Below are 25,595 nucleotides of genomic sequence, written 5' to 3' on the forward strand. Positions count from 1 at the left end.
ACGATATGTAGATTTAGACTCATTATGTTCCCATTTGACCACTTTTAGATCAACAAAATGATGAAACAGCTTTAAGACCTTCATGTCGGGAAATACAATTTAGAGAAAGTATAACTGAACAGTTAATTGAAAAAAACAAACAGGGAAAAACCTAATAATTAATAAGAAATTGTGATGAATTTGGTTTTCCTGTCAAATGCTCCTGTGGGTGGTGGGAGATGCGTTTGGGGCCTTACTACCTCAGTATTTCTAAAACCCTTGCTACGGCCTGCAGATGTACTGTAAAATAAAAACAAAATATTAATATTTTCAGAATTTATTGAAACGTACAGTTTCCATAGCAACTGCAGAGTTTGTGTGTATGGTCGGGAAAGTAACGGGAGTTAACGGGCGGTTTTATTTAAGCAAGCGGAAGAGAAAGTCACACTCCCGCAAAACAATCTACAGAAATCAAGGCTGACTTCAACGCAGCAGGAGGACAGGTGACAAGTATGTTCCTTGAGTCACAATCAATGAAATCGAGTCGGCAGAGCCCGATTTTTACAGTATAAAGTCGAGATGTATGAGCATAACGTTAACTTTAGCTAACGGTAACCGTTAGCCTCTTTAAACGTTATTGTTATGGTTCGATTTATGGACGTTAACTAGCTAACGGTAACGTTAGGCGGCTAATGAGAGACTCCGTTAGCGTTAGCTGCTGCTTTTCGCCTGAAATGCCGTTTGCATTCCGGAAGATAACAAGTTAACATCTCGGTCAACTGCACTTGTGTTTTTTGAGGTTTTTCTCATTTAACTAACTAACGCTAACGGGCAAGGTTAATTCGGGTTGTCAACCGAGAAGAAGAGTCTTAACGTTACCGAATTTGCTGAAAGGTAAGTTAGCTTAAAACAACCCAGACCTAACGTTAATTATAGATGTTTTTAGCGACGTTGATATTTAGACCGAAGTTTTACTGCAAAAAAAAGTCGTTTTGAGTGTTAGGTTTCAGATTTTTATCTCTTCCAAATGTGCTGCTTGATGTCCATTTAATATAATTTAGTTAGATTTGTTGTGAAGTTTGTTTTCTTTAGTCCTGTGGTGAGATAAGAGCCCTATGAAGGAGAGAAATGATTGTTTTCATGATCATCTTGACAAGGTGACATTTGTGATTTATTGTTGAGCCTATAAAATGACAGAAAGCAATAAATAATGTCTGCTATAATTTCCCAGAGCCCAAACTCACTAAATAACTTGTTTGGTCTGACCAACAGTCAGAAATATATTAAAAATATTTTCAATTTAAAACTACAGAAACAGGGAATTCTTCTATTGTAGAATAGAACTGTCAGTTGACTAATCAATCAATTGACTAATGGTGTTGGCTCAGGTCACCACACTTGTTATTAGATGTATGAACTGGTGCTCTATTTTGATGTATAATACAAACAGTCTAAGGATGGATGTATTCGTGAAATTAGTCAGTATGTTTGTCGATCAACAGAAAAATCAACCGATTACTATTTTTGATAAATGCTCAATCCTTTAATTCTCCCAACAAACTAAAATACCACGAATTTGCTAACATTAATTGTTAACATTAATAAAAAAAAAAAGTTTTAGTGTGTAATGAATGTAGTCATTAGTGAGAGTCTATTAGCTTATCACAAACAAATATGAGATTATGACTCTAATCTGGTTGTTGCAGTGTTTCCTTCATGCCAGCTGGTGTTGTGACTCATTTCCTTCTCCCCACTGTCAGTCTCCGTGGTGACCATCGACAGCTGCAGCACTTTTGAGTTACCCACCAGCCTGTGTCACATGACGTCAGACCAGAACCCACAGTGTCCAGCTGATCTACAGGTGCAGTTATCGCTCGGAGCGCTGAGCCCTGGATACTACTACTTCTACCAGGTACTGTGATATTAATCCTCACTACACAGACACGCCTACAGCACTTGACATAACTACCCAGCAGTCTGGTCTGGACTTCTCACTGCACAGTCTCTAGATACATGAACAGATTTTAGTTTTTAGAAAGTCGAGTCAGTTTTATTTATATAACCCAAAATCACAAATTTGCCTCAAGGGGTTTTACAATCTGTACAGCAAACAACACCCTCTTTCCTCAGACCCTGGATTAGGATAAGAAAAACCTTTCAGAGGGAGAAAAAAAGAAATAGAGGAGGGATCCCCTTTTCAGGACATGCAACAGATGTACGTATAGAGTAGACAGAAATAGTAAAACAATAGTAAAAAGTAGTTGCTAGTGGGGAAGCAGGAAGGAGGTTGGGAGGGGGGAAGCTAAAGCAGTGAGGGCAAAACTGATGTAAGTGAAATGGAAAGGTATCAGTGGGAGGGAAAGAGAAGAGAATGGTGGGATGGGAGGAAAGAGGAAGGGGGAGTTGCGTTACTGCTCTGTGATTGGTGGCCACTGGGTCATGTGCTGACCCCTCTCAAACTGTAGCCTAACTAGGGCTCCCACATACATTCATACACACACACACACACACACAAAGTGGTGTGTAGTCCTCTGTTGAGTGGCAGGGACATGTGAGCTCCTTCACATTTGCTATTCTGAGCAGGGGAGGGGAAAAGGGGGAGGGAAGGGGAGGGGGCGAAAAAGGGGGGAGCAGAGGGTCTTTTCTCTTTCTGCATGTGGCCGAGCCATCGTGAGGAGCGGCTCATGATTTTGTCTCGTGTTGTGTAGGCTCTTAGTGTGTTTGGCCATAGCAGTTTGTGTTTTATTCCCACTTTAGGCCGGAGAAGATGGGGTGCTGCTTTAGTAAGGAGCTCAACCCCGGCCTGCAGACTGAGAGGAGCAGTCTGTTACAGCCCCCGCTCCACGATGGGCCGAATGAGGTGACAGAGCAGGTCAGGCAACACGCCGCAGCTGTAGCTCAGCATGTGTGCTTAGACGAAGAGGAGACGTGTGTGGCAGACGGACCGGCCCAGAGGAAGCCTCCGGAAGATGAGGAAAAACATCCAGAACTGGACAACAAAGTTTGGACAAAGGTGGCCGTGGACAGCAGGGACAGCAGGAGTGAGAGGGACCTTAAACCAGCGAGCACTCCCGAGGAGAAGGGGGCTATTATTATCACAACCGGCACAAACATACATATAGACACGGACGCAGAGGCAGGCGTTACACACACTGCCAGGCCCAGCTGTGAGCCGGCTCCGTATATGGAGGTGCCAACGCAGAGTCCAGCCCGACAGAAGATTTTGGAGAATGCCACGCTCAGGGCTTTGTGGTTCAATCAGCTCCCAGACGGGCAGAAGCGGCACAAACCGTCAAGCTGTTGGTCAGCTCCCGCCAGGTTATCCTCTGCTGACTGCCAGGGCAGCGTCACAGTGAGTGAGGTGTCGGATGACCAGCCGCCGCCGGTGGTCAGCGTGTGTCACGAGACACCGCGGGATTCCCCCAAAGTCGAGCACAAGGATGAGGAAGGCGAGGACGCCTGTGTCGTCACAACAACACTGTGTCAAGGTTTCGAGACAAGGACCCGGAGCTTCTATAGCATATGCTCCATTGACGCCGACGACCTTGAACATGACCACGTCCACGTCCACAGCCAATCCCAAACAGCTGGAGCAACGCACTCACTGCACACAGCTGAAGTAGAAACAGCTGCTCTGCCCTGCATAGTGGAGTCTCCGACCTCCAGCCAGTCGCACTCGGAGGCATCCACAGTCTGTGACCAGTTGTATGTGACAGAATCTAAAATGACCAGCCAATCACAGGATGAGGAGCCAGCTTCAGCACAATCACATGCTGCAGAACAGTCTTCCACCGTCCTGTCACAGACACACTCAGACAGTTCAGCAGAGCAGACCACCTCACCTCACCCTGTTCTATCTCCACAGCTGGTAGACCCTCTGTGTGACCCACTGCCCCCGTCCACCAGTCAGATAAACAGCGACGAACCTCAGACGTCCACACAGGACAGTCCTCAGTCTGAAGATCTGAACTGCCAGACAGCTGCAAAGGACACAGATGAGTCCAAGGATGACATGTTGATGACGGCACACACAGATGAAAGTGCATGTGTGGAGGAGGAGACCGTGGAGGGATCAGAGGAGATAATGGTTACAGAGGAGTGTGTGTGTTTAGTAGAAGAGAGTGTGTACTTGGGGGACCACGGAGCAGCAGAGGGAGTCTTCAGTGCCACAGAGGAAACGGTGGTGGAATTCCAGGAGGAAGAATTGGATCAGAGTGTGGACTTTAATCCTCTAGACGATCAGATCCATGAGTCTGACCTGACAGAGCAGCACATCCAAAGTTCACATCAAGCACCTGAAACTCCTGAACTGGTTTTTTCCAGTCACAGCCCCAGTTTTTCAATGCTTGACCTCAACCTCAAGCTGGTGCACAAGGAGGAGGAGGTTGCTTTGCCTCCGTCTGGAGCACAGATCGAGCAGAGCGAGGCTATCCCCGTGAGTGTCTGTAGAAGCCACAGTGAGGAGGGTGATGCTGGTCACAGCGGCACAGCAGATACGACTCTTACAGAGGTGTCCTCACTTTCCACCATCTCAGCTGTGTCATCACTGCCCATTGAACTGACTGCCCTCTCCTGCCACACAAACCTGAAACCCCTCTCAGACTTAAAAACCACATCTCCGTGTGACTCTGTCGCATCTGACAAGCTAGATGTTAATTCCAACGATCCAACATTTGAATTGAGCAGCTTTAAGCCTCCTAGTCAAGATGTTGAACCTGTTTTCTCTGAATCTGAGCACAGTGATGGCAGGTTTGATGACTGTGACGAACAGCTTGACAGTTCTGATGTGAATACTGAAGGTGATTTGGTGTCTCTTACACATGGCTCAGACGAGCCTTTTCAGGGTGTCCTCATGAGCAGAGATGACAGACAGGCAGTCAAAACACCAAAACCAGAAATTTGTCAGAACAGCAAACATGTTGAGAGAGGGGATGTTACAGTTGTTTTACCCGAAACAGCCGAAAACACCTCTCACCTGGAGACGAGTGATGGAAAATGTGACCTGTTGTCAGAGCACTTTGACGACTGTGCGGCTGTAAACACAAGCATCGCTCTTCGTGGCCCTGAGGACCCCGAGAGCAGCATTGAAGATTCAAGTCTCAGCCCGCTCGCACAGCCTCCTCCACCTGACAGTGAGCTTTCTGTTACTACTTCCTCCACTCCACCCCCCTCTTCCTCGTCTCTGTGCACATATTCTGAGGAAGGTGAGCACAGTTTTTGTCCAGAGACTGAAGCTGATACTCCTGAGAGTGGATGCAGACAAATCCAACTGAAGGTAAATCCACCAGAGAAGGTATTTATGGATGCGTGTGAGGAAAGAGAAGAGACAACAGCTGCACAGGGGACTCAGATTGATCCGCCCTCCTTCGTGGCAGTCAAGCATGAATCTGCAGATACAGTAGAACAGCACCCCCACACTCCTCAAACAGCCTCTGAACCCCCAGACGTATTAACCTGCAGTGTTTCCTCTGACTGTGTGAACCCTAAAGTCGACATCAGCCTTCAGCATGACACTTTTGACTGTTTACCTCAAGCTGGAGATTCATCAAATGTTATTCACTCAGAGGAAATAAACAAGATCAAGATGAACATGTCACAGGAGGAGCACTCTGCACTTGACAGTGATATTCCCCCAGAAACTCCCAATATTTCAGCTACGGAGACCCCTTCCCAAAGCGTTGAGGTCCATGCTGAGACCAGCATCTGTGACTCATGCATGATTCCTCATGACTTCAGCTGTCCGGATGACAAAGCCGCGGTTTTGGACCACACCGTGATCCCCGCGGACCCGGGTCAGATTGATTTTTATGCCACAACTCCGTCATACGAGATTCACTTCATGGGTCACGAGCTGTCAGCAGCTGCTGATGAGGGGGAGAGAGAAGGAGGGATGAGGGAGATGGTGTCTGAGCTGCTAGGAGAGGACGCAGACTCCTCCGTCTGCCGCCTGTATCCCCACCCCTGGGTCAAGCTGGGTCTGGAGGAGAGCTGCGGGGGGTGGGCCCAGGGCGCGTCTGAGGTCGAGGCCAGCCTGGGTGAGAGCGAGATGGGCACCAACGCGGAGCAGATCCCAGCCTTGGTCTCAGAGCTCCAGCCTTCTATGGCTCTGCTGGGTGCTTACCCCTACAGCACTGTGATGCCTCAGGGACCCTGTGTGTGGGACTGGCACACAGACTGCACTCAGTCTGTAAGTGTTCACTCAACATGAGAAACCGTGAAAGCAGCCAATGTGGTGTCTTATCCCCAAAAGTCAAAGAATATTAAAGGGTTTTCATGTGATTCAGGGAAAGAAAGACTTTGCTTGAGTGTCTCAGTAGATGATTGTTTATTGATAAATGATCACGTTCAGAGTTAAAACACACACTGACCAGGTCAACACTAAGCACCCACTGCTGGAGTGGAAGCAGGCAGCCTCTTTGTTACATGACGCTGTTGTTCCACATTACAGTTTTAGCATGAAGTGAGATTAAACAACATTTAGTTACGTGGATTTTATTCAATACTCTCAATTACACATTTGAGCATTAGAAAATGTTCTCTAGTAGCTCTCAAGAAATCTAAAATGTGTCTGTCCTTGACGTGAAACACCTGAACACTCAAGCTATTGTCTGCTGTCTTACAGTCTGTTAACATTTATATTCATTTGTTCTTTTAAAATAACTGTCACTCATGTTTTTAAAAAAATCTATTATTATTTAAAAAAAATACATTTGACTTAACTTTTCATATTAGATTAATATTGATGCACATTGTGTCTTTTTGTTTCAGGGACCTATTGCTGCGCCTAGCCTTAACCCTGATGCTGAGGTATGGACCAATCCCAACTTTAACTTGGACGTCCCTGGCCCCGCCTACCTGCAGGCTCAGCAGCCATGGCTGCAATTCCCCAACAATCTGACCAATCACGAAGGTAGGCTGGAGTTAGCGTTGACTGGACCCCAGGACTAAATTTAACATGTTAACTCCAGTTATTTTGTGAGGAAGAGTTTGTAGTTTATGGTTCTGGTGTGGTGGTAAAATGCTGTGGTGTTGATTTTTAGGATACATGCCAGAATTGCAGCTGGAGAAAATGGGCCTGGCGGAGGCTGAGGCAGATCCCAGCACACTAGAGTACCAGACGCTGATTGCCGAAGCTCCTCTAGTTAATGGAGAGCCCAGTGAACCACCTGTCACAGGTATCAGTCTGATTAAGTTTCTTACAAGTTTATATTAAAACCTTTTTTTTGCTTTTTGAAACAGTGACCTAGCTCAGATGTGGTACTGCCTCCCTGTGATTTCAGATGAGATCAGAGAAGCGCTGAGGACAGTTCTGGAGTCCTGCCTGACCAGGTAACAACTCACAGAGGTCATGACATCAAAGTTAGATGATCACTGACTGTGGTTATGTGACGACACAACACGTTGTCTAAGCATAAAAACAAAATTCAAAATGTAAAGCCAGCGCTCTGATAAAACAGTACAGGTACCAAATTGAGTTTGGTGCCATGTTTGGTATTCTAGCTGTCATTGGCTGTCTATTGTTTGACCCCCTATGGTTTAAATACGCCATTTTCCTTATGTTGTCAGGAAATGAATAGAGTTGTTTTGTTCTGTCCAACATGTGCTCTGACCAGCTCTTCTGTCCCTCCACAGGGAGCACCTTGTCAACGACCTGTACCTCAATTCTCAGATGGACAGCGACCAGTATGTTTCCATCGCAACTCTGGCCAGTCTCGACAAGATCAAGAATCTCAGCACGGACCTGGACCTCATCTCCGACATTCTGAAATGTCAGTGTTTATTTCTGCGTGTGTGTATCTGATTAAAGTTTTTATGCAGGGTGAAAAGTTTACCACCAGCCAAGTGTTGGTCACCTCATGCTGTGAGTAGCTGGTCTACCCAACCAGTCACAGTGACATGGATCCAGGGTTAGTCTGGAGGTTGTAGTAGCTTTTAGCTTATAGTTTAGTTGGGCAGTAAAGTTGATTGATAAATGTCTTCTCTCACTGGCTGACAGCCATGCCACTGGTCCAGGTGGCTCCGTGCGGACAGAAGGTCCGGCCCAGTCAGAGTCGATGTGTCGTCATCCTGCGCGAGATCCCCAACAGCACACCTCAGGAGGCAAGAGCCACATCAACACAACACAACTCCCTCAAATGTAAAGTCAGTAAGCGACAGTTTCATTGTGATATTTCTGCTGCTGTGCAGGAGGTGGAGGCTCTCTTTGATGGGGAGGACCTGCCCAAGTTCCTGAGCTGCGAGTTTGTGAGCAACGATAACTGGTTCATCACATTCAAATCGGAAGCAGACGCACAACAGGTAAAATACACATCCCAACATGTTGTGATCTTCTTATTTGTAATCACTGAAGTAATGCTTCATTGAAACAGACTTCAGTGTAACAGGAAGACTGTTACAAACAGGCAGGTTGATTGTCTTAATCACTTTGTTTTCAAATCAATCACGTTACTGTCTCTGTGCACGTCATTAGGCCTACAAGTACCTCAGAGAAGAGGTTCGGGTGTTTAAGGAAAAGCCGATCATGGTGAGGATAAAGGCCAAAACCATGGCAGTCACTTCCTACGCTCCAAAAAATGGCTACAGACCCGCCCAGCTGGACCAGTGCAGCAATCATTACAGCTCCTACTTCCCCTCAAGCACCTTCCAGCCGCCCTGCCCCACCCACATGCCAGCACAACAGCTGTATGATTTCACCAGTGAGATGTGGACTTCAGCTGCACCAGGATACCAAGAATCTGCTGAGGTGAGTCCTTTCATGTCGAAATGTATGACATGAAGTTGTGATCATTATAACAGGGACAGGCTTTATTATTGCATCAGCATCGGACAGAGTAAGAATAGCTCTTCTTTGTCTTACGTTAGGTGATACTGTGGCTGGTTGTGGCTCATTGAATGTGTGGACAGAAGCTCTGTGGTTTCTTCTTTACCTCTTTTGGCTAATAGGTCATGGGCAGTGTGATTTAGCTGTTATTGTTTTTGCCTGCAGCCTTCAACATTGATGAATGACTTCATGAATGGATTCTCAGCACCTTCCATCTTCAAACCTCATAACTCACACAGGCAGAGGTAGCTGCTTATCATTCTGTCTTTTGTTTGTTGTTGTTTGAATTGTTGTTATAAGAAAGAAACCTGTTGTACACTGAAAATATTGGCTGGCGTTCATAATGAATTTCTTCCAGGAGAGGCTCAAGGTGGTCAAACTCTGGAGACCGTTGGCAGTCCCACCAGAACGACTCCTCACACTCAGAGCAATCACCGGTGGAGCGCCCCTCCTCTCCGACGAAGCCGGGTCGAGGGCGGTCGCGGGGCAACAGGCGCGGTCAGAGCAGAGGTGGCAGGACGGAGCCCAACAAGCAAGTTGTGTCACCCACACCTGATCGGGGAAGGTAACTAAACCTCGACTCAGTGTCCAGAAGTTTGGGACTTGAGTGTCAAGTACGGCTGTTCAGTCCTGACACTCGTGACGAATACAGTTCATGTAATATTTACATTTTGACTGTAATGTTATTCATATTATCCTTCTATCAGGATAAATAATGTGGTGGATGGACATAGTTTGCTTTCACACTTGTAGTTTAGTTCATTATTACCAAACCAAAGAAAAAATATGAAAAATATGAAACATTGTCTTTTAACTCTTGTCCGTTTAATGTTGAAACTGACGTATTACAAACAAATCAAGAGGTGTAAACATCATAAAGTCATATGGACGGAGCCACGTGGGGAAATTCTAACCTGCTGTCTGACTGACAGCACTGTGTGTTTACTTATTTTTGCTGGTGTCACAAAAAGCTCACGAAGTAACTGATTCTGAGCATTATTAGTCGGGACTGCAAGTTCACTTCAAATGTCATAATGATAAAGGATGGAAAATATCTACTTTCACAAAATCTGTTGTTGGACCAGAGGTCTGTGCCAAAGGTTCAACTGACAGCTTTCACACCAGCCCAAATGAGCAAATGCAGCACAGTTTGTTTGAAGTGGACCAAACAGTTCATGTTTAGAAGAACCCAAAGATTAAAATCTAACTCCAGCCAAGAAATTGAATTGTGGGATAAAGCTCCTCTGAAAGGAGGGAAAGTGGGTCATAACAGCATTAAAGGTAACGTGATTCAGCTGGAAAATATAAGCAAACAAATAGAAAAGGGCATAAGCAAGAAAACAATAGAACCAACAAACGGTAAAACTACAAAGACAATAAAATGATAGCAATAAAAGGGACCACTGGTGAATTTGGGGATTAATGCCGGGATTATATTTAATCATCAAGGCGTTGCCGTGGTTACAGCTATGGGTGCTGCTATTTAGGGAGTGATTTATAGTTGTAGAGTCTCTACTCTGTTAAATTCACGGACAAGCAGCAGCGATACATACTGACAATTCTTAAAAGGTGCACACACACACACACACACACACACACACACACACACATATACGGCAGGTTGAGTGACGCTTTAATGCAGAAGTGTGAATCAGAGTACATCAGTAACATCACTGCTCTGCTGTGTCTCTCTGCTCTGAAGGAGAGGAAACTTAAGCCAGAGGAGGAGAGAGAACCCGAGGTCATGGGAGAAGTCTTCTGGAAACAACCGTGTAAGTAGCCTCTGAGCATTAACAGTGTGTGTGAAGTTCACTTTATTGAGACTGTGTATTGACTGTGTGTGTGCGTGTGTGTTTGTAGAATGCAGTAAGTCAGTCGCCTCCTCGTCAACCGTCTCCTCCTCTTGAGCTCGGGCTGACGAGCTTCCCTCCTCTTCCTCCGGCAAACACTGCCATAGCAACGGTACCTGCAGCTGACGGCAATGTCAAGGTTACCAAGTCTCTCTCTGTCTCACACACACACACACACACACACACACACTGTTCACCTGAGTCTCATGCTTAGAAAATGTAACTGAATCTCTTCTCGTACTTTAAACCCAGACACACACACACATACACACACACACACATGCTCAACACTGATGGCTGAACTGTCTTTGGTTCATCAGAGTCCAGTCAAAAGCAGCAGCCCGTGTGCATCAGTAACAATGATGTCACAAGAGTCTCAGCCAATCGTACAGCAGTAAGTATCCTGAGCCAGCAGCTGTTCAGTTTGATTCTCTGTTCTCACTGTTCACTTTCACTTGTAACGCGATCACAGCACCAGCTTCTCCAGTCATTTTTCTTCTGCTTACCTCGCTCTTACATCTCACATGTGACCTTGCGTCAGTTTTCCAGTTGTCATGGAGCCAGCTATGTTCAGATCTGTGTGTGGTGAGATTGTTCTGCTGCTCTCGATAGGAATGTGAAGGAGCACGCGGAGACGACCAGTGAGGCCGAACCAGCTCAGCTTACACAGGAGCCGGTCACAGTAAGACTTTTCATCTGCTTCATGGTGTTGAGTTTCTCCTATTTTTATTTGAGAACTACTCTACTTGAAGTAGCATATTGTAATTCAGTGTATTACACTGATGGTTTGATATCCTTTGTCATTTGTCATTAGTAATGCCAGTTTCATTATTAGAAGGTTGTAAACACTATACATTTTATGTGGAAATGGAATCAGCCAGGAAATAATAATAATATATGTCATATATATATATAATATTATATGACACTTTTCTGTGAATTCAGAGATACTTTACGGCCCAAAAACTATACTATTTATGTCATTTTGATGACATTGTTATGGACCTCCGACTCCCATCTCCTAAGATTCAGAAGTTGACCTCCATGTAAAAAGTCGAGACTCTTTATGAGCACGAACAATAGGCCAACTGACACCAGTGTTATCCTGTAAACTCTACATGCATGTGCCTTGTTGCTTTGGTATGCCATGGTAAATAGATTCATAGGTAAAACCTCTAAGATTCTTCTCTGACCCCAGCATGTTACTGGTAAGACTTGAGGAGAGCGGTATGGAAAGGAAGTTCAGTGACTGACCTCACCTTGTGCTCTGATTGGCCAGCAGTCCAAGAAGCTAAGCTACGCCGAGATCTGCCAGAGAACATCGTCCAATGAGCCGGTTCCGCCCGCTGACCACGCCTCTTCGGAGGCAGAGCACATCCTGACCTACCCGGGCCAAGCGTCCGAACCAGCCCTGTTGCCACGGTGATCATATTGGGTGGAGAAAAAGGCAACAAACTTTTTTTGTCTCATAAGCTGAAGATGTGTTATTGTACTGTCCGAACTACCAGCTGGTCATTCACTGTGAGGAGCAGAGTCACGTGGTGTCACTCACAGTGCAGGGAGATGGTTGGGACACACACAGCCTTTAAATCCACTACATGTAGGTCTGGATCTTAAAACTTTACCCTTCATAAATCCTGCTGGGTGGTTCAGGACAGGATGGGCTGGTGTGGGTCTGGGGGCACTAACCACTCAGGATGTTTAAGCCAACTTTTCAGTTTTTAGAGAGGAAGCTGGAAAGAATGTGTAAAAGTTTTATTTCTTGGTTTGTGGTTCAGATCAGTTTATTGAGAGCCAGGTTCCATTTTGATTTAGTCTTGTTTTGGTGATGCTCTGGCTCTTCTTTTCCTGCTGTTTGTGTGTGTTTGATGTTTTCTCGCTGTACAGGATGTTCCGCCATTATTTCTTTTTCCATACATCTGTGTTATTCTTTAGTCTACAGGGCAGCTGTGGGCACACGTGATGCTTTTCCTCTAAACACATGACTGGTCACCCAGTTTGTTTCCATTTTCAGACGCTGGTGAGATGTCCCGGCCTGTAATGAACCAAGGTCCAGTGTGTGTTAGTGAGTACTGGGAGGATCAGACCTCTGTATTGATTTGATCTTTCTCGTCCAGGAATCAAATTGAACTTGAAATGTTCCACCTGGAAAAGCACTGAATATCAATACTTTATCTCTGCATGATTTTTTAATTTCATTTTAGAGTTTAATTTATGCCATATTTTTATTTATGTTAGACTGCAGTGCTTTTGTGTGTTAAAGCTTTGTCTAGTTGACCTCAGTGTCACAACGTCCAACGTTCTGAACACATTTCAGGGCGTCTCATGAAGGCGCAGTAGTTACTCAGTGTTCATAAACAGCACAAAGAACTTGAACTGTATTTGAGAACTTGAATTTGATTGAGTCCAATGCTCTTCTGTTAAAAATATACAATTTTAGATGTAAACCAGTTGTCATGGAGAAAGAGCAGACATGGTTGTGGCACATGTTACTTTGTCTGTACAGATGTACATATTAACAAATATTAAAGAAGTGCCTTTGAAGTAAAAAATATCTGTATGTGTTTATATATATGTCGATGCACAGCTAATCAGTTCTTCACCACTGCTGATTTATTTCCAGTTATATATTTGTATAAAGGGTATGTTTTTGTTTTTCATTTGTATATTTGTGTGATTATAGTCACAGCACTGGATGCCGTCTCACATACAAAACAACATGTAACAGATGACTTTACACTCTTGGATGTGGTTCTTTCTTATATCCAGCAGGTGGCAGATGGGTCACATTATAACGTCATTACTCCATTATGTGGCCCCACCACTTGTTTACAATGAGGATGATTTGATTCCTGGGAGGCTATAGGCCTAATGAATGTGATGAATAATGCTAATCAAATACACTGTATTGGAAGGACAAATTGATGCTCACTTATGTGTCAGTGCCACATTAGGCTTGTTCAGTCATGCTGGACTTAATTAAAGGCAGCTTGACCTTTTAATATTAATCAGATTATACTGTTGAGGTTTAGATTCCACATGCAGATGTTAAATAAAGGATGACCACATTAAAAGGCAATGGCCAGAGCAACAAAGAAGACAGGCAAACATTGCTTAATTAAATACAACTGTGCAGACAGTGTTTGGCTCCAAAAATCCAGATAAATCTGCTGTTTTCAACATGTATGAAGCTCGCAGTATCGTCAGACAGGCCTCTCTCTACAAATGAAAATGGGTCACAAACTACGCTTTCTGTCTGGTGTAACTGACTGTGTTCCTTCTGGCTACATCCAGCAGGAAGTTGGGCAAAATTAAATCGTAAACCATACAGGAAGTAAGATCTGTCAGCCTCACTGTAGAGTCCCGTTCTTTTAAACGACTGGAAAATATTTCTTTCTCATGTGCAGGCCTTAATGTTTGTGTTAAATGAGAAGTTACTGGTGAGGTTGTGCTCTGAAAAAAAAAACTAATGATGACAAGAAACTGAACCAAATTCCACCTGCTGCTGATGATGATGAAGGCCACATGTGGCTGAGAGCTTTAGAAATGTTCCAGTCAGACCAGATCTCGTGTGCTAAGACTAAGATTTCAGAAACTATCCTGAACACTTTAGAACAAAACAAAGGTTCCTATTTAAAGCTCCTATTCAAAGCTGAGTTTTGAGAGAAAATAAATCCATAACATATATATGATTTAAATACAAATGAACCAAGTGAATGAAACAATAATTACATTTTTTTCATTATTCCCTCCCCCAACATCAGTATTTAAATGTATGAGTTAAATGTTCGGGGTGGAAGACTGAATTAATAAGATCAATACAACATTTTAATCGGTGGTTGGATATAAAGACAGTTTGCCGCATGTTACAAACAGACTGGAGGTTCAGGTGTTGTTGACTGCGGGAAACGACACCGTCACTCTGGTCTGTAGGTGTGGTTGCTCGCCGCGCCCCCTGCCGGTGATGACCGGCACCGCCTCCTCCTCCTCCCTCCCTCCTTCCTCCGTAGAGTCACGTGACACCAGCGGCAAGAAGCTGCAAACGGCGCTGACTGTGGGGCTGCGCGAGCCTCATCATCATCATCACTACCACCGCCACAACCGCCGCAACGGCAGCGTAGAGAGCCGACCGAGCAACCGGGGTCTTTACCGATTCGAGGAGCCGGGCGTCATGGCGGGCCTCCGTTAAAACGGGACCCAGATTTTATCCTCTTTGTTCTCCCTCGACGCCTCGTAGTCTTTACGCGCCTCCGCCGAGGAGGGGCCGCCGAGGAGAAGCTCTCCCTTTCCGAGCGAAGGAGGAGGCAGGAGGAGCAGCAGCAGCAGCGGCGGCGGCGGCGGAGGCGGCAGCAGTTCAACCGGGGAGGTGTTTTCTACGGTGCGAGCCGAATGGCGGACCGTGAGGCGTCGCCGATACCGTTGGAGATCCGAGCCCGGCTGGCGGAGCTGGAGCTGGAGCTGTCAGAGGGTAAGAGATTAATACAACTGGGGCGAATAAAGCCTCCTTCCCCCCTCCTCCTCCTCCTCCTCCTCCTCCTCCTCTTTTCCCTCGTTATCCCGTTATCTCATCACCACCACCATCATCATCACCATCCACACCGGGAGCCTTCCTACTAACGGAATCTAACCGTTCATTCCTGCGGCCCCCTCCTCCTCCTCCTCCTCCTCCTCCTCTCGTCCCCTCCCGCTCCTCCCATCCAGATGTTTGTCAGCCAGGGACCGGCCTGGCCAGCTCTGTGTAGCCGGGAGAGGATGAGGGCAGAGCGGGAACACACTGCGGGGTTCGACCGCAGCTCTTTGTCTCCGCGGCGGTGCCGTTTAAACAGAAACACACCCGACCGGCCCGTTCGCCCGTTTTTGGATCCGAAAACCAACCCGTTGTTTGACCTTGAGATGTTGACACAATCAGCCGAGCCTACCTGTGTGTGTGTGTGTGTGTGTGTGTGTGTGTGTGTGTGTGTGTGTGTGTGTGTGTGTGTGTGTTCGGGTTTAACAGCCTAATAGCATCGCGATGCAGCGCTGCGTGACAGAGCAGCACAGAGGGGCAGTTTGGCTTCTGATGCCCGAGATCTCAGCCTCCTGCCTCTGTGTTTTTGGGGCCCGCAGAGCAGCTGAGGATGAGGATGAGGATGTGAATATTGTTCAGCCCTCTTCCTCTCTCCTCTCTTTCCACTCACAGATACAACAAACACTCTCTCTTTCTACGGGCCATTGAATTCCAATCACAGCCATCCACCCTGCTGTTGTTTCAGTATCACCCATCTCAGATAGGGACGGAGCATTTCTGCCTTATATAATGGGGGTGGCATATTTTATTCATGCAGGCTCGGGAAGGCCTACATTGTGAGGGAGGAAGCCTAGATACATGCTGGATGTGAGCCACCCTGTTGCCTGAAATATCAATTTATTGTGGGTAAATGTGTGCGAGTGCGAAGGTGTGTGTGTGTGAGAGTCGTACAGATTTGTGTAACTGTGATTCGTCGCGGCAAACACGGGTTAATTATGTTGCTTTGCAGCAAATATGAGATGTTGTGCGGCTGAAGGTGAAGGAGATTTAGATTTTTGCTCGTCTTGTCACTTTTGTCAGGTCTGCAGTGAAACCTGCCTCACCTGCAGCGATGTGCAGCTGAAATACACTGTCTCAGGGCCTCCGGGATGACGTGGAATAGATGCTGTTTCAGGGTGTGTGTGTGTGTGTGTGTGTGTGTGTGTGTTCTGGGGCAAATGCAGAATAATTTAACATGAAAAGTGTCACATTTATGCGCACAGACAATCAGGAATCTGCAGCTTTAATCCAGAAACACCAGCACCAGCCTTTGATATCCCAGAGAGCAGTCAAACCTCGATACATCAAACTGTCCCTCTCCCTTCTGATCAGCCTCATCATTCATTAAAAGCCTTTATTTTCTGCCACTGCAGTGACACACACACACACACACACACACACACACACACACACACGCTGAGGTAAAACTGTGGCAGCTGCAGGCCTATTGGAGCTCCTAATCCAGCCGAGAGTGTTTATCAGAGCAGAACCTGCTGCTGGCAGATGTTATTAATGATGGAAACGGGAGGAGGATGTGGAAACGTCACGCCCGAACGTCAGACAGCATGAAACACTCCAAACATCCAGGTGTGTGTGTGTGTGTGTGTGTGTGTGTGTGTGTGTGTGTGTGTGGCAGGGTCATTGGTGGATCACAGCGGGATGAAGCCTGACAGGCCTCCTGACAGTGTGATGGACGTGTCACTGTGTGCGTCTGTCACTGCTGCTCATCGAAAACAGGGTGAGAATGTGTCTGCTACTGGTTTGTGTGTTGATCACTTAGGGAGAGTGTGTGTGTGTGTGTGTGTGTGTGTGTGTGTGTGTGTGTGTGTGTGTGTGTGGTCATTACAAAATAAGAGCGTGGTGTGCAGGAGGTGAGGCTGTGTACATGTATAGGGAAAGAAAAACAACTCAGATGTACTCTCCGTTTGTTTTATATCGGTATAGATCTTGTTTTATTACAGTTGATTCAAAATAGTTCCCAGACATCAGTTGATATTCAGTTTAAAAGCTGAGGCAATTAGCCGATTAATTGATTAGTAGAGTGACAGAATATTAATCGGCAACGTTTTTTTGGATTGCTCTGTGAAGTGGTTGTTGAAATTTCTCACTATTATCTGACACTTTATGGACCAAACGACTAATTGATTAATCCATAAAAGAATTTTCAGATTAATCTGTAATGGAAATAATTGTTAGTTACAGTTCTTCAATTTACAATCATATAGAGCAGAAAAGGCAGAAAACCCTCTCATTTGAGAAGGTAGATTTAGCAATTTTGCTCAATAAATCTTCACTTTATTGCCCTGTTGATGACTTAAATAACATCTTGTAAACGTGCAAAATACAGATCAAGATGTTTCAAGCGTCGTGGCATTCCTTCCAAGAAAACCCCGAAGCTCAGAAACAGTTTTGAAGCAGAAAATCAGCGGATTTGCACATTTGAGAAGCTCGAAACAGAAGGTTGGCAGTGTTGCTCCTTAAATCATCACTTTATTGCCCCTTTTGTGATTTTCTTGATTTGAATAACATCTTGAAAACATGTGAAGTGAAGATCAAGATCAAGAAACTGTTTGAGAAAAGCAGCAAATTTGCACATTTGAGAAGCTGAAACCAGAGAGTGTTTTATAAATGACTTAAACTATGAATTGACAATCACTTCATAAGAGGTAGCATCCCATAGTTCAATAACAATAAAAAGAGACAAAACGACTTCTGGCAGCGAAGTAAAACAAGTATTTAGTTCAGTTTGACAAAGTTTTCGAGCCACAAAGACCTCTGCTTTCAGCCGAGCAGAGTGTGTGAGGACACTGAGCCACCGCTGTTATTGAAATGCAGAGTGATGCCGAACCTCAGGCAACAATTTCCTGTCAGGTTTGACGGGTAGCGCTGCGGGATGAAACTTTTTATTCTTCGTCTTTGAGACGACGAACCGGGCGCTCCACCTGTTTATTAGATAAACTCAGCAATCAGCCGAGCTCAGGCAGATAAGCCTCTCTCCCGCTCCCTCGCTTAGTGCCGCCTAAATCACATCATCTGTGCCGTATTACTGTGACCTCTAGGCATTAAGGCGCTGTTCTGGAGCGTTTTGGAGCATTTAGCTGGCGCTTTTTATGCAGAGTGACTTGTAGATGGGACAAACGGAGACGTCCATGGACTCGCTGGATGATATCAGGAGGGAATCTGGGAGCTTTCGGGTACAGGACTTCCTCTTTAACTCTTGAGATGTCCGGCAGACCACAAAGTAACCGTTCATCAAGTCTTACATGATGAAGATGTATCACCCCGTAGATGCTTTTGTTGTGTTTAATGTGTGAGGTGTCTGTGGAATCTTTTGAATATTATAGTCTGGCCAGGAGACGCAACGAGAACCCGATTTAAAATGAGGGAGTGTCCACACATGCATATTTAATCAACCAAGTGCTGCTCAGGTGTGAAACTGACGGCACGTTTTCTCTCCTCTGCTAAATATTTCACATCATATTCCAGCTTGTCTTTGTTCTATATTGAACGTTTATTAAGGTGAAGGTGATTGTGATGTTCCCAAATTCTTGCAGATTTGGGAAAATGCAGTATTTCAGTATCTATATATTCCCCATTAACATCAACTCTCCGGCAGCCCTAGTTTCTGTGTTTGTGCATATGTGCAACAGCAACGTGCATCTGTGGCCTGAAGCAGTGCATTTCAGGTCAGTGTAGCCTTGTTGTTCTGTATCTGCATTGCCTCACTGTAAAAAAAAAAAAAAAAATCACCATCTCCACTAGGGAGGTTCATGAATAATCTAATTAATTATTCTATGTTGTGTAGTGAAGTTGATTAAACTCAATGAATGAAACAAGCTGGTTATTAAGCTGCTGTGGAATGTGGCTTCAGTTGTTTCCTGTGAAATGAAAGATTAGATGTTTTATCAGTAATATTTCCTTCAATCTGTGAGAGTAAGAGTATATACAGTATGAAGTAAGTAACTGTACATATAGTTGTGGTGTTGTATCCACAGTAGAGTCAATAGGGATCTGTTTCAGTTTAGTGCTCAGCGGATCCCTGGATTTGTTCATAAGTAGATGTTTTAATCTTCTGAAGCCGACCTTAAGGTTGCAATATCAGAGATGTTCTGCTTTTCTGTGTGTTTTATGTCATTGTAAATTGAATGTCTTTGGGTTTTGGACTTCTGAAGATGTCAGATGGGACTGGAACATTAGTTGAGTCCAGCAGCTGCTACAAACAACCGGTCATTAAAGTAGGGTTTGTAAACCCCAAATAAAACACTTTTCTGATGGATGGAGCTGGTTTTGCTTTGGTCAACAGGGCATTTGATTGTGATACCTCAGTAGTGCTGATACCCTCATTCTGACCCCCCAGTCTGAGGAATACAAACATTTATTTTCATTCAACAAAAGAAGCCAAACTAACTAAGATTTCGTCTAAAAACAAGCAGCTGTACAAAAACGTACGCCTCAATAAAATACTAAACTCCTCAGTTTCCCCAGATAAGCACTGAGGTTTGACAGCCGCCCTGATGGTCAGTAATGTAGGTTAAATCTGACAGAACAAGTCACAGAACAAAAGCCGTGCGTTTCCTGTTTAAAATGGAAGCAAACCAGTGACAGCTCAGTGACGGGTGCGTTGGTGTTTTATCAAAATAGAGCAGTTGTCAGTCACTTGTTTGAGATGACGTCTGTCTCCATCAGACGACAAAGAGCAGAGCTAAACTGTGGGCTGGATGTGTGGGCGTGTTGCATAATGTGACTGTTAACATGAGAAAACTTTGAAAACAATCAATATCAGGATTTTACATTGCTCAGATTATTGTTATTATTTTAAACTCGTCAACTGAAACATCCCGTTTCACACGAGTGTTCGACATGTTTAATGCTGCGTTGTTTTTAAAGACTCGGTGGGACGAAGCTTTCCCTCAACAAAGTAGCTAAGTTGCACATTTCTAATATTGATGACTGTAAATTATTTGTTGAAAAAATGCAAACTAATATGTTCGAAATAGGTCTTTTTCCCTAATGTAACTCAACAGTGCTAAATAACATGATCTTTAATTATCAATACAAAGAATAAAATCTGATTACAGTGTAGTCGGGTCAGATAGCCAATGAGAGAAGAGATCTAACAGGTAAATGTGAAGCTGTTAGATAAAATATAAGCTTTTGAAATTCAGACAAATTCGTCTGGTCGTCTTATCTGGACCTGAACCCCAAACTCATCATCTCCACAGACTCTTATTCTCTGCTGTTATCTCACACCGTCTTCTACCAGGCTGCCAGTTTGTTGTTGCAGGTCGCAAACAAACAGAAAACCAATCAATCAATTAAGCTTTTAGTCCATAAAATGTGGAAGAATAGTGGAAAATCACCGTTTCCTGGAGCCTAAAGTGACGTCTTGAAACGTCTTATATCCAAACAGCCGTAAAAGAGGATATATTCAATTAATAAAGATGTAATACAGAAAAAGGCAGCAAACCCTCACTTTTGAGAGGTTAAAATAAAGCAAATGTTTGATAAATGAACAAATCGACCTCATGTTGAGCTGCAGGGCGGACTCCAAGACAACGACCTCTCGACAGCAAGAAAAGTGAAAGTCAACAATTTGCTTAATTTCTGCTTGAATTTGACACTTGAACCTTTTTAATGAGATGAAAGTGAAGAGTGGGAGGGAGGTGTCACTGGTGCTGAGACAGTGAATAGATTACGTGTTCAGCTGAAAATAAGTCTGATTTTGACTATTAGTGTCATTTATTGAGTGAAAACACCAAACACTCGTTTTAGCTTCACAAAGCAAAGTAGCGGCTGCAACGTGGGATTATTCTCAATATTGATTGACTGATGAACGGTTTACTCCATAATGTGTCAAAAATAATGACAAATACGCATCAGAGCCCTCAGTAATGGCATCAAACTGCTTATTTTATGACAAAAAACTAAAAAAAACACAGGGAAAAGAAACAAAAAGCAACATATCAGCAGCTTTAACCAGCAAATGTTCTGTTAACAGCTGAAAAAACGACCTTAATGATTAAATATTTATCCAAAAAAAGCAGCAAAAAAAGCAAAAATGCCAAATATTTACTTAGATTTTCAGCTTTTCTCTGATTGTAAACTGAATAGCTTTTGGACAAAATGAGACATTTGAAGACGATGACGATCAATGAGGGAATAATGAAAGTAATCGTTGATTGCAGCCTTTTAATTGAATTGATTTCACTGAAAATGAAAGAATAATTGATAGTGGAGACAATCAGCTCTACATGTCCCAGGACGTCGTAATGTATTTCCACTGGTGGCATCTTAACCCACTGCTGCTGTGGACGTGACACTCGGCTGCCACTGCAACTGTGTATATACAGTGTGTGTGTGTGTGTGTGTGTGTGTGTGTGTGTGTGTGTGGCCCCTGGCCCTGCTGTGGACTCATGCGTTGTACAGCCAGTGGACGCTGCACTGTCCACACGGGTCCCTGCATGTGAGTGTGGCAGCCCAAAGGTCCCAACGCATGACGCATGCTTCAGTCCTCTCTCCCCCTCTATGTGTGTGTGTGTGTGTGTGTGTGTGCGCCTGTTGGAGGTAGATTTGGTTACCATGGTGGCTTTGTGGGTGGACCGTCTGTTTATGATGATGTGATAAGAAAGAGAGAGAGATCAAATAAAAGCAGGATGTTGAGAAAAAAAGACAGCAGAGGAGAATTCAGCAGAAACAACCGAGATGAAAAGGAAGGTAGAGGACTGATGGACGGACGGACGGACGATAGATACTTTGAGAAATGTAAATGTAAATTTTTCTGCAAAACCTTTTTTTTCAATCAAACTAAAGCAGCTAAAGCTCTCAACAGTTAGAAGTCGAAACACAAGCAGCTGTGGAAGAACTTCATAAAATGGTCTAAAAATGGCAAAATCTTGATTCAAGTCAGGAACTATCTGATCAGAGAACACGCAGAAAAGACTGCCAACCAGACCGGCCATTTGATCGACAGTTTTCCAGACTCGGTGCTACAGCGCCTTTTAGTCGTTACCAAAAAAGCACCGATGCTCGATGCTCAGCCGTACGCATTTCCAGCAGCTGCAGAGGAGTTTGAAGCAGAAAATGTCTCCGAAATCGAAACCATTAACTGTAAATGTCAAGTTTTAATATCAGACCCTCAGAATCAAAGCAGCATAACAAGACAGACCGGGGTTTGAGGAGAGGGTGCAGATCATTCTGGGATATGTAGGAAGGAATAACTCCCAGAATGCATCATCGGATACGGCTGGGTATCAATCGTTCGATGCTAGTGCAGAGTTTCTGAATGAATGCTAAAACAACACCATTTTCAATAATCCTGTTTTTCATTTAACAAAAGACCAAAGTCTCCGAAGACCAAAAAGTACGCCGAATTATGATTTAAATTAGAAACTATCTGATCAAATAAAGTAAAGAAGACATTCAGCAGGCAGCATCACAGATGAATAACACAAAGCGGTCTGCAGTATCTGTTGTGTTAGTTGAAGAACTTTGTAGTCTCTGTTTGTTGTAAATTGCAATGTGTCCTCTTGAAGTGGGAAACGTCGATAACTCATCAGTCAATTGACAGAAAATATAATCAGGTTTCAGCATCATTGGGCTTTGGACTGTTGGTCGGACAAAACAAGCAACATGAACATTATTTGATTTCTTTACATTCCCTCGCTCCAGATTCTCACTTGTGAAGATCTGCTGCTTGTCTTTGTTTTGTGTGATAGCAAATTGACGACGTTTGTCAGACAAAACAAGTCACACGAAGACATCAAGTGGGTTTTCACTTTTTATGATGTTTTATAGAAAAAACATAATGAAAAACAAGTGGCAGCCTTAAGCAGTGCGATGAATTCTGGGTGTTTGTTGGTAAAAGCTGTTGGAAGGACGGAAATTGTCCTTCACGAAAAAGCTGCGGAGAAAATCCGAAAAATCGGGGCTGATGTGTTTACTACAGACGACATCACAGGTTTGTGGTGAACCTGCCAAAATGAGTTTTTCAGGGATTTATTTTTTTTGCGGCGCTGAAAGCTCAGACCTTTCGGCTGCACAATCTCAGCGGGCGGAAAAACTCCAATCTGCAGTCGGCCGCTATCGATTCTCTCTCAGCTGTGTGGCGTTAAAACAGCCGAGTGTCAGAGAGCAGCGAGGAGAGGGAGGAAAGTAATTAGGCTGCCAATACAGACTGGTATGACACACACACACACACACACACACACACAACACAAACATATGCACTCACCCTGGCAGGTATCATTAGCCCACTTCTCACATCTGATGCTCCAAATCCAAGATGGCCGTCTCGGGCCTTCTCCAGGATAACCGTTGCTAGGCAACTCCCTCCCTGCTCTGCTGCGCTGCTAGTGGAAGATGGCGTCTCCCCATGGACCGTGTGTGTGTGTGTGTGTGTGTGTGTGTGTGTGTGAGAGAGAGAGAGAGAGAGAGAGAGAGAGAGAGAAGAAGCAGGAATGTTGTTATGCTGCGGTTGATCTGAGGAAAGGCCTCACTCAGATATAACACACACACACACACACACACACACACACACACACACACACACACACACACACACAGTTGAGCAGCACAGATGAGCAGATTGGACCCAGATGTTCTGGCCGTCCTCCATGGTCAGATTGTGAAATGCAGACTCTTGTCGTTCTCTGTCTGTCTGTCTGAGTTTGCACATGGATATCTGACACTTCAGTGAAACCCCCCCCCCCCTCACAGACACCAGCGCTCTGCAGCAGACCTGCGTCCATATTGTCTTTTTTTGTTAATTTGCGACACTATTTTGTACGTTTGAGTTTTGAAGAAGCGGCTGCGGATAACGAATTGGTAACAGCTTAGTGGAGATTTGTGATTTGTGAACTTGATTCGCAGTCTTCCCCCAGGAATACTGTGTTTAGCTGACCTTCTCTTTCTTAAGAAAAAGCCTCTTTTGGAAACTGGATTTTGAAAATCGCAGTAGCCGGTTGTCAATATTTGTTTGCAGGCATAATTTGTTTGTATGCATAGATGCACAGCTGCAACTGTGCCCTGGGGCCATGCGCCCAAAAACACAATCTGTGTGCAAACAGCTGAGTTCATCTTTTGGCAAGTGGAGTTACAGAGTCGCCACTCAGGTGTGATAATTTCACTCATTTCAGATGAAACAACAGCTTCAATAAAGCAACAACAAATAAAACTGGTGACTCAAGACGCTGATAGAGATCGGGGGAAAAGTGAGCATCTGTAGGTCGATGTTTTTCTCTCGTTATTGCAGAAATATGTTTGGACTCTTCAGTACCAGATAGCTGTGAGGATGGATGTGTTTGCAGTTACTGGGTAAGATGATGATTTACTGTATTTATCTTATTGTCAACAAATAAAAGAGAGCGATCAGCACCAACAGTGAATGTATCTGCTGTATCACAGCCTGATATGTCTTCTTCCTCTGTGCCATAGAGTCCCACTGATGTCCAAAAACAACTTCCTTCATTGCCGTGAGCTCACGCACGAGAGCGCCAAAGGTGGATTAATCCGCTGCTGAAAATAGTCCTGCTTGATAAAAACTACAGCGAGCAGCTGTTTTAATTCATTACTGAGCCTTTTTTAAAACGATATATTTGTGAGGTGTTCTGAAAGGTTTACATCCATAGAAACTAACATATTGTTGGTCTTTTCGTGGCATTTGTTGACATTAAAAATCTCCAGCTTTATCCTCTAACACTAATGTTTGTAAATGTTTTAATAACGCACAAATATGGGGTTAAAAACGTCCATCTTTTTAAAACAAGTGGGACTCTTTCTCCCCTTTGGTTTTGTTATCTTTCACTTATTTGGAGGAGAGAGATATTTCTCATCGTGTGGTTAAAATGCACATCTGTCAGCTGTCTTGTTTGAAGCTTGTTATCACACCAGCATGTTTTCGTGCCCGCTCTTCTTCTTCTTCTTATGTCTTATTTGATTTGGTTCCCTGTTGTTGGCGAGTAAAACATCTCTGTGGCAATCAAATAAGAATCAATAATTAGAAAACTGGTGCGAGGCAGTTGAACAGCACTTGATGGGGAGAAACGAGGAGGTATTAGCTCACATTAGCCCTGCTGCGAGGACCCTGGGGTTCTGTGATTGACAGGTGGGTGGGTGTGGGGGCGGGCGTCAGTGGTTGCCTAGGCAGCGAAAACCCCCTCAGGGATTGTAATGAGCTTCTCCATGGCCGCCCCTCCACGCTGACCTCTCTGTCCGTCCGTCCAGCCTCTCTGCTGTTGTTACTCGTCACACTCTTAAAAGTCCGATCTTCAGATAGAACTTCTGCTGATGGTGTAACAGCGAGAAAGCGCTCGCATAGCTTTGTCTGGCTTTTATGCCGCGTTCACGTCATGTGGGAGTTTGCTGAAGGTAATCGACCCAAAATAGTTTGATGTAGTGTTTT

General features: G+C 44.4%; 2 protein-coding genes across 3 annotated transcripts in view; both read left to right on the plus strand.

Moving 5' to 3' along the window:
- Window positions 1-2,746: 2,746 nt before the first annotated feature.
- On the plus strand, window positions 2,747-12,076 carry LOC139304603 (uncharacterized). Its single transcript, XM_070928532.1, has 15 exons — window positions 2,747-6,166; window positions 6,748-6,889; window positions 7,020-7,154; window positions 7,260-7,308; window positions 7,612-7,748; window positions 7,976-8,079; window positions 8,167-8,277; window positions 8,450-8,722; window positions 8,966-9,045; window positions 9,159-9,332; window positions 10,503-10,572; window positions 10,661-10,789; window positions 10,971-11,044; window positions 11,263-11,332; window positions 11,930-12,076. The coding sequence occupies exons 1-15, from the start codon at window positions 2,747-2,749 to the stop codon at window positions 12,074-12,076; spliced, it is 5,115 nt and encodes a 1,704-aa protein (XP_070784633.1).
- A 2,963-nt stretch (window positions 12,077-15,039) lies between these two features.
- LOC139304673 (disco-interacting protein 2 homolog C-like) overlaps window positions 15,040-25,595 on the plus strand; it is a 47,605-nt gene continuing 37,049 nt past the window's right edge. For both annotated transcript variants that reach the window (XM_070928592.1, XM_070928593.1), the window contains exon 1: window positions 15,040-15,118. In XM_070928592.1, the coding sequence (XP_070784693.1) occupies window positions 15,040-15,118 (79 nt within the window). The remainder of the gene's footprint in view (window positions 15,119-25,595) is intronic.

Source organism: Enoplosus armatus, chromosome 21 (assembly GCF_043641665.1).
Source record: "Enoplosus armatus isolate fEnoArm2 chromosome 21, fEnoArm2.hap1, whole genome shotgun sequence".
NCBI classification, from domain to species: domain Eukaryota; kingdom Metazoa; phylum Chordata; class Actinopteri; order Centrarchiformes; family Enoplosidae; genus Enoplosus; species Enoplosus armatus.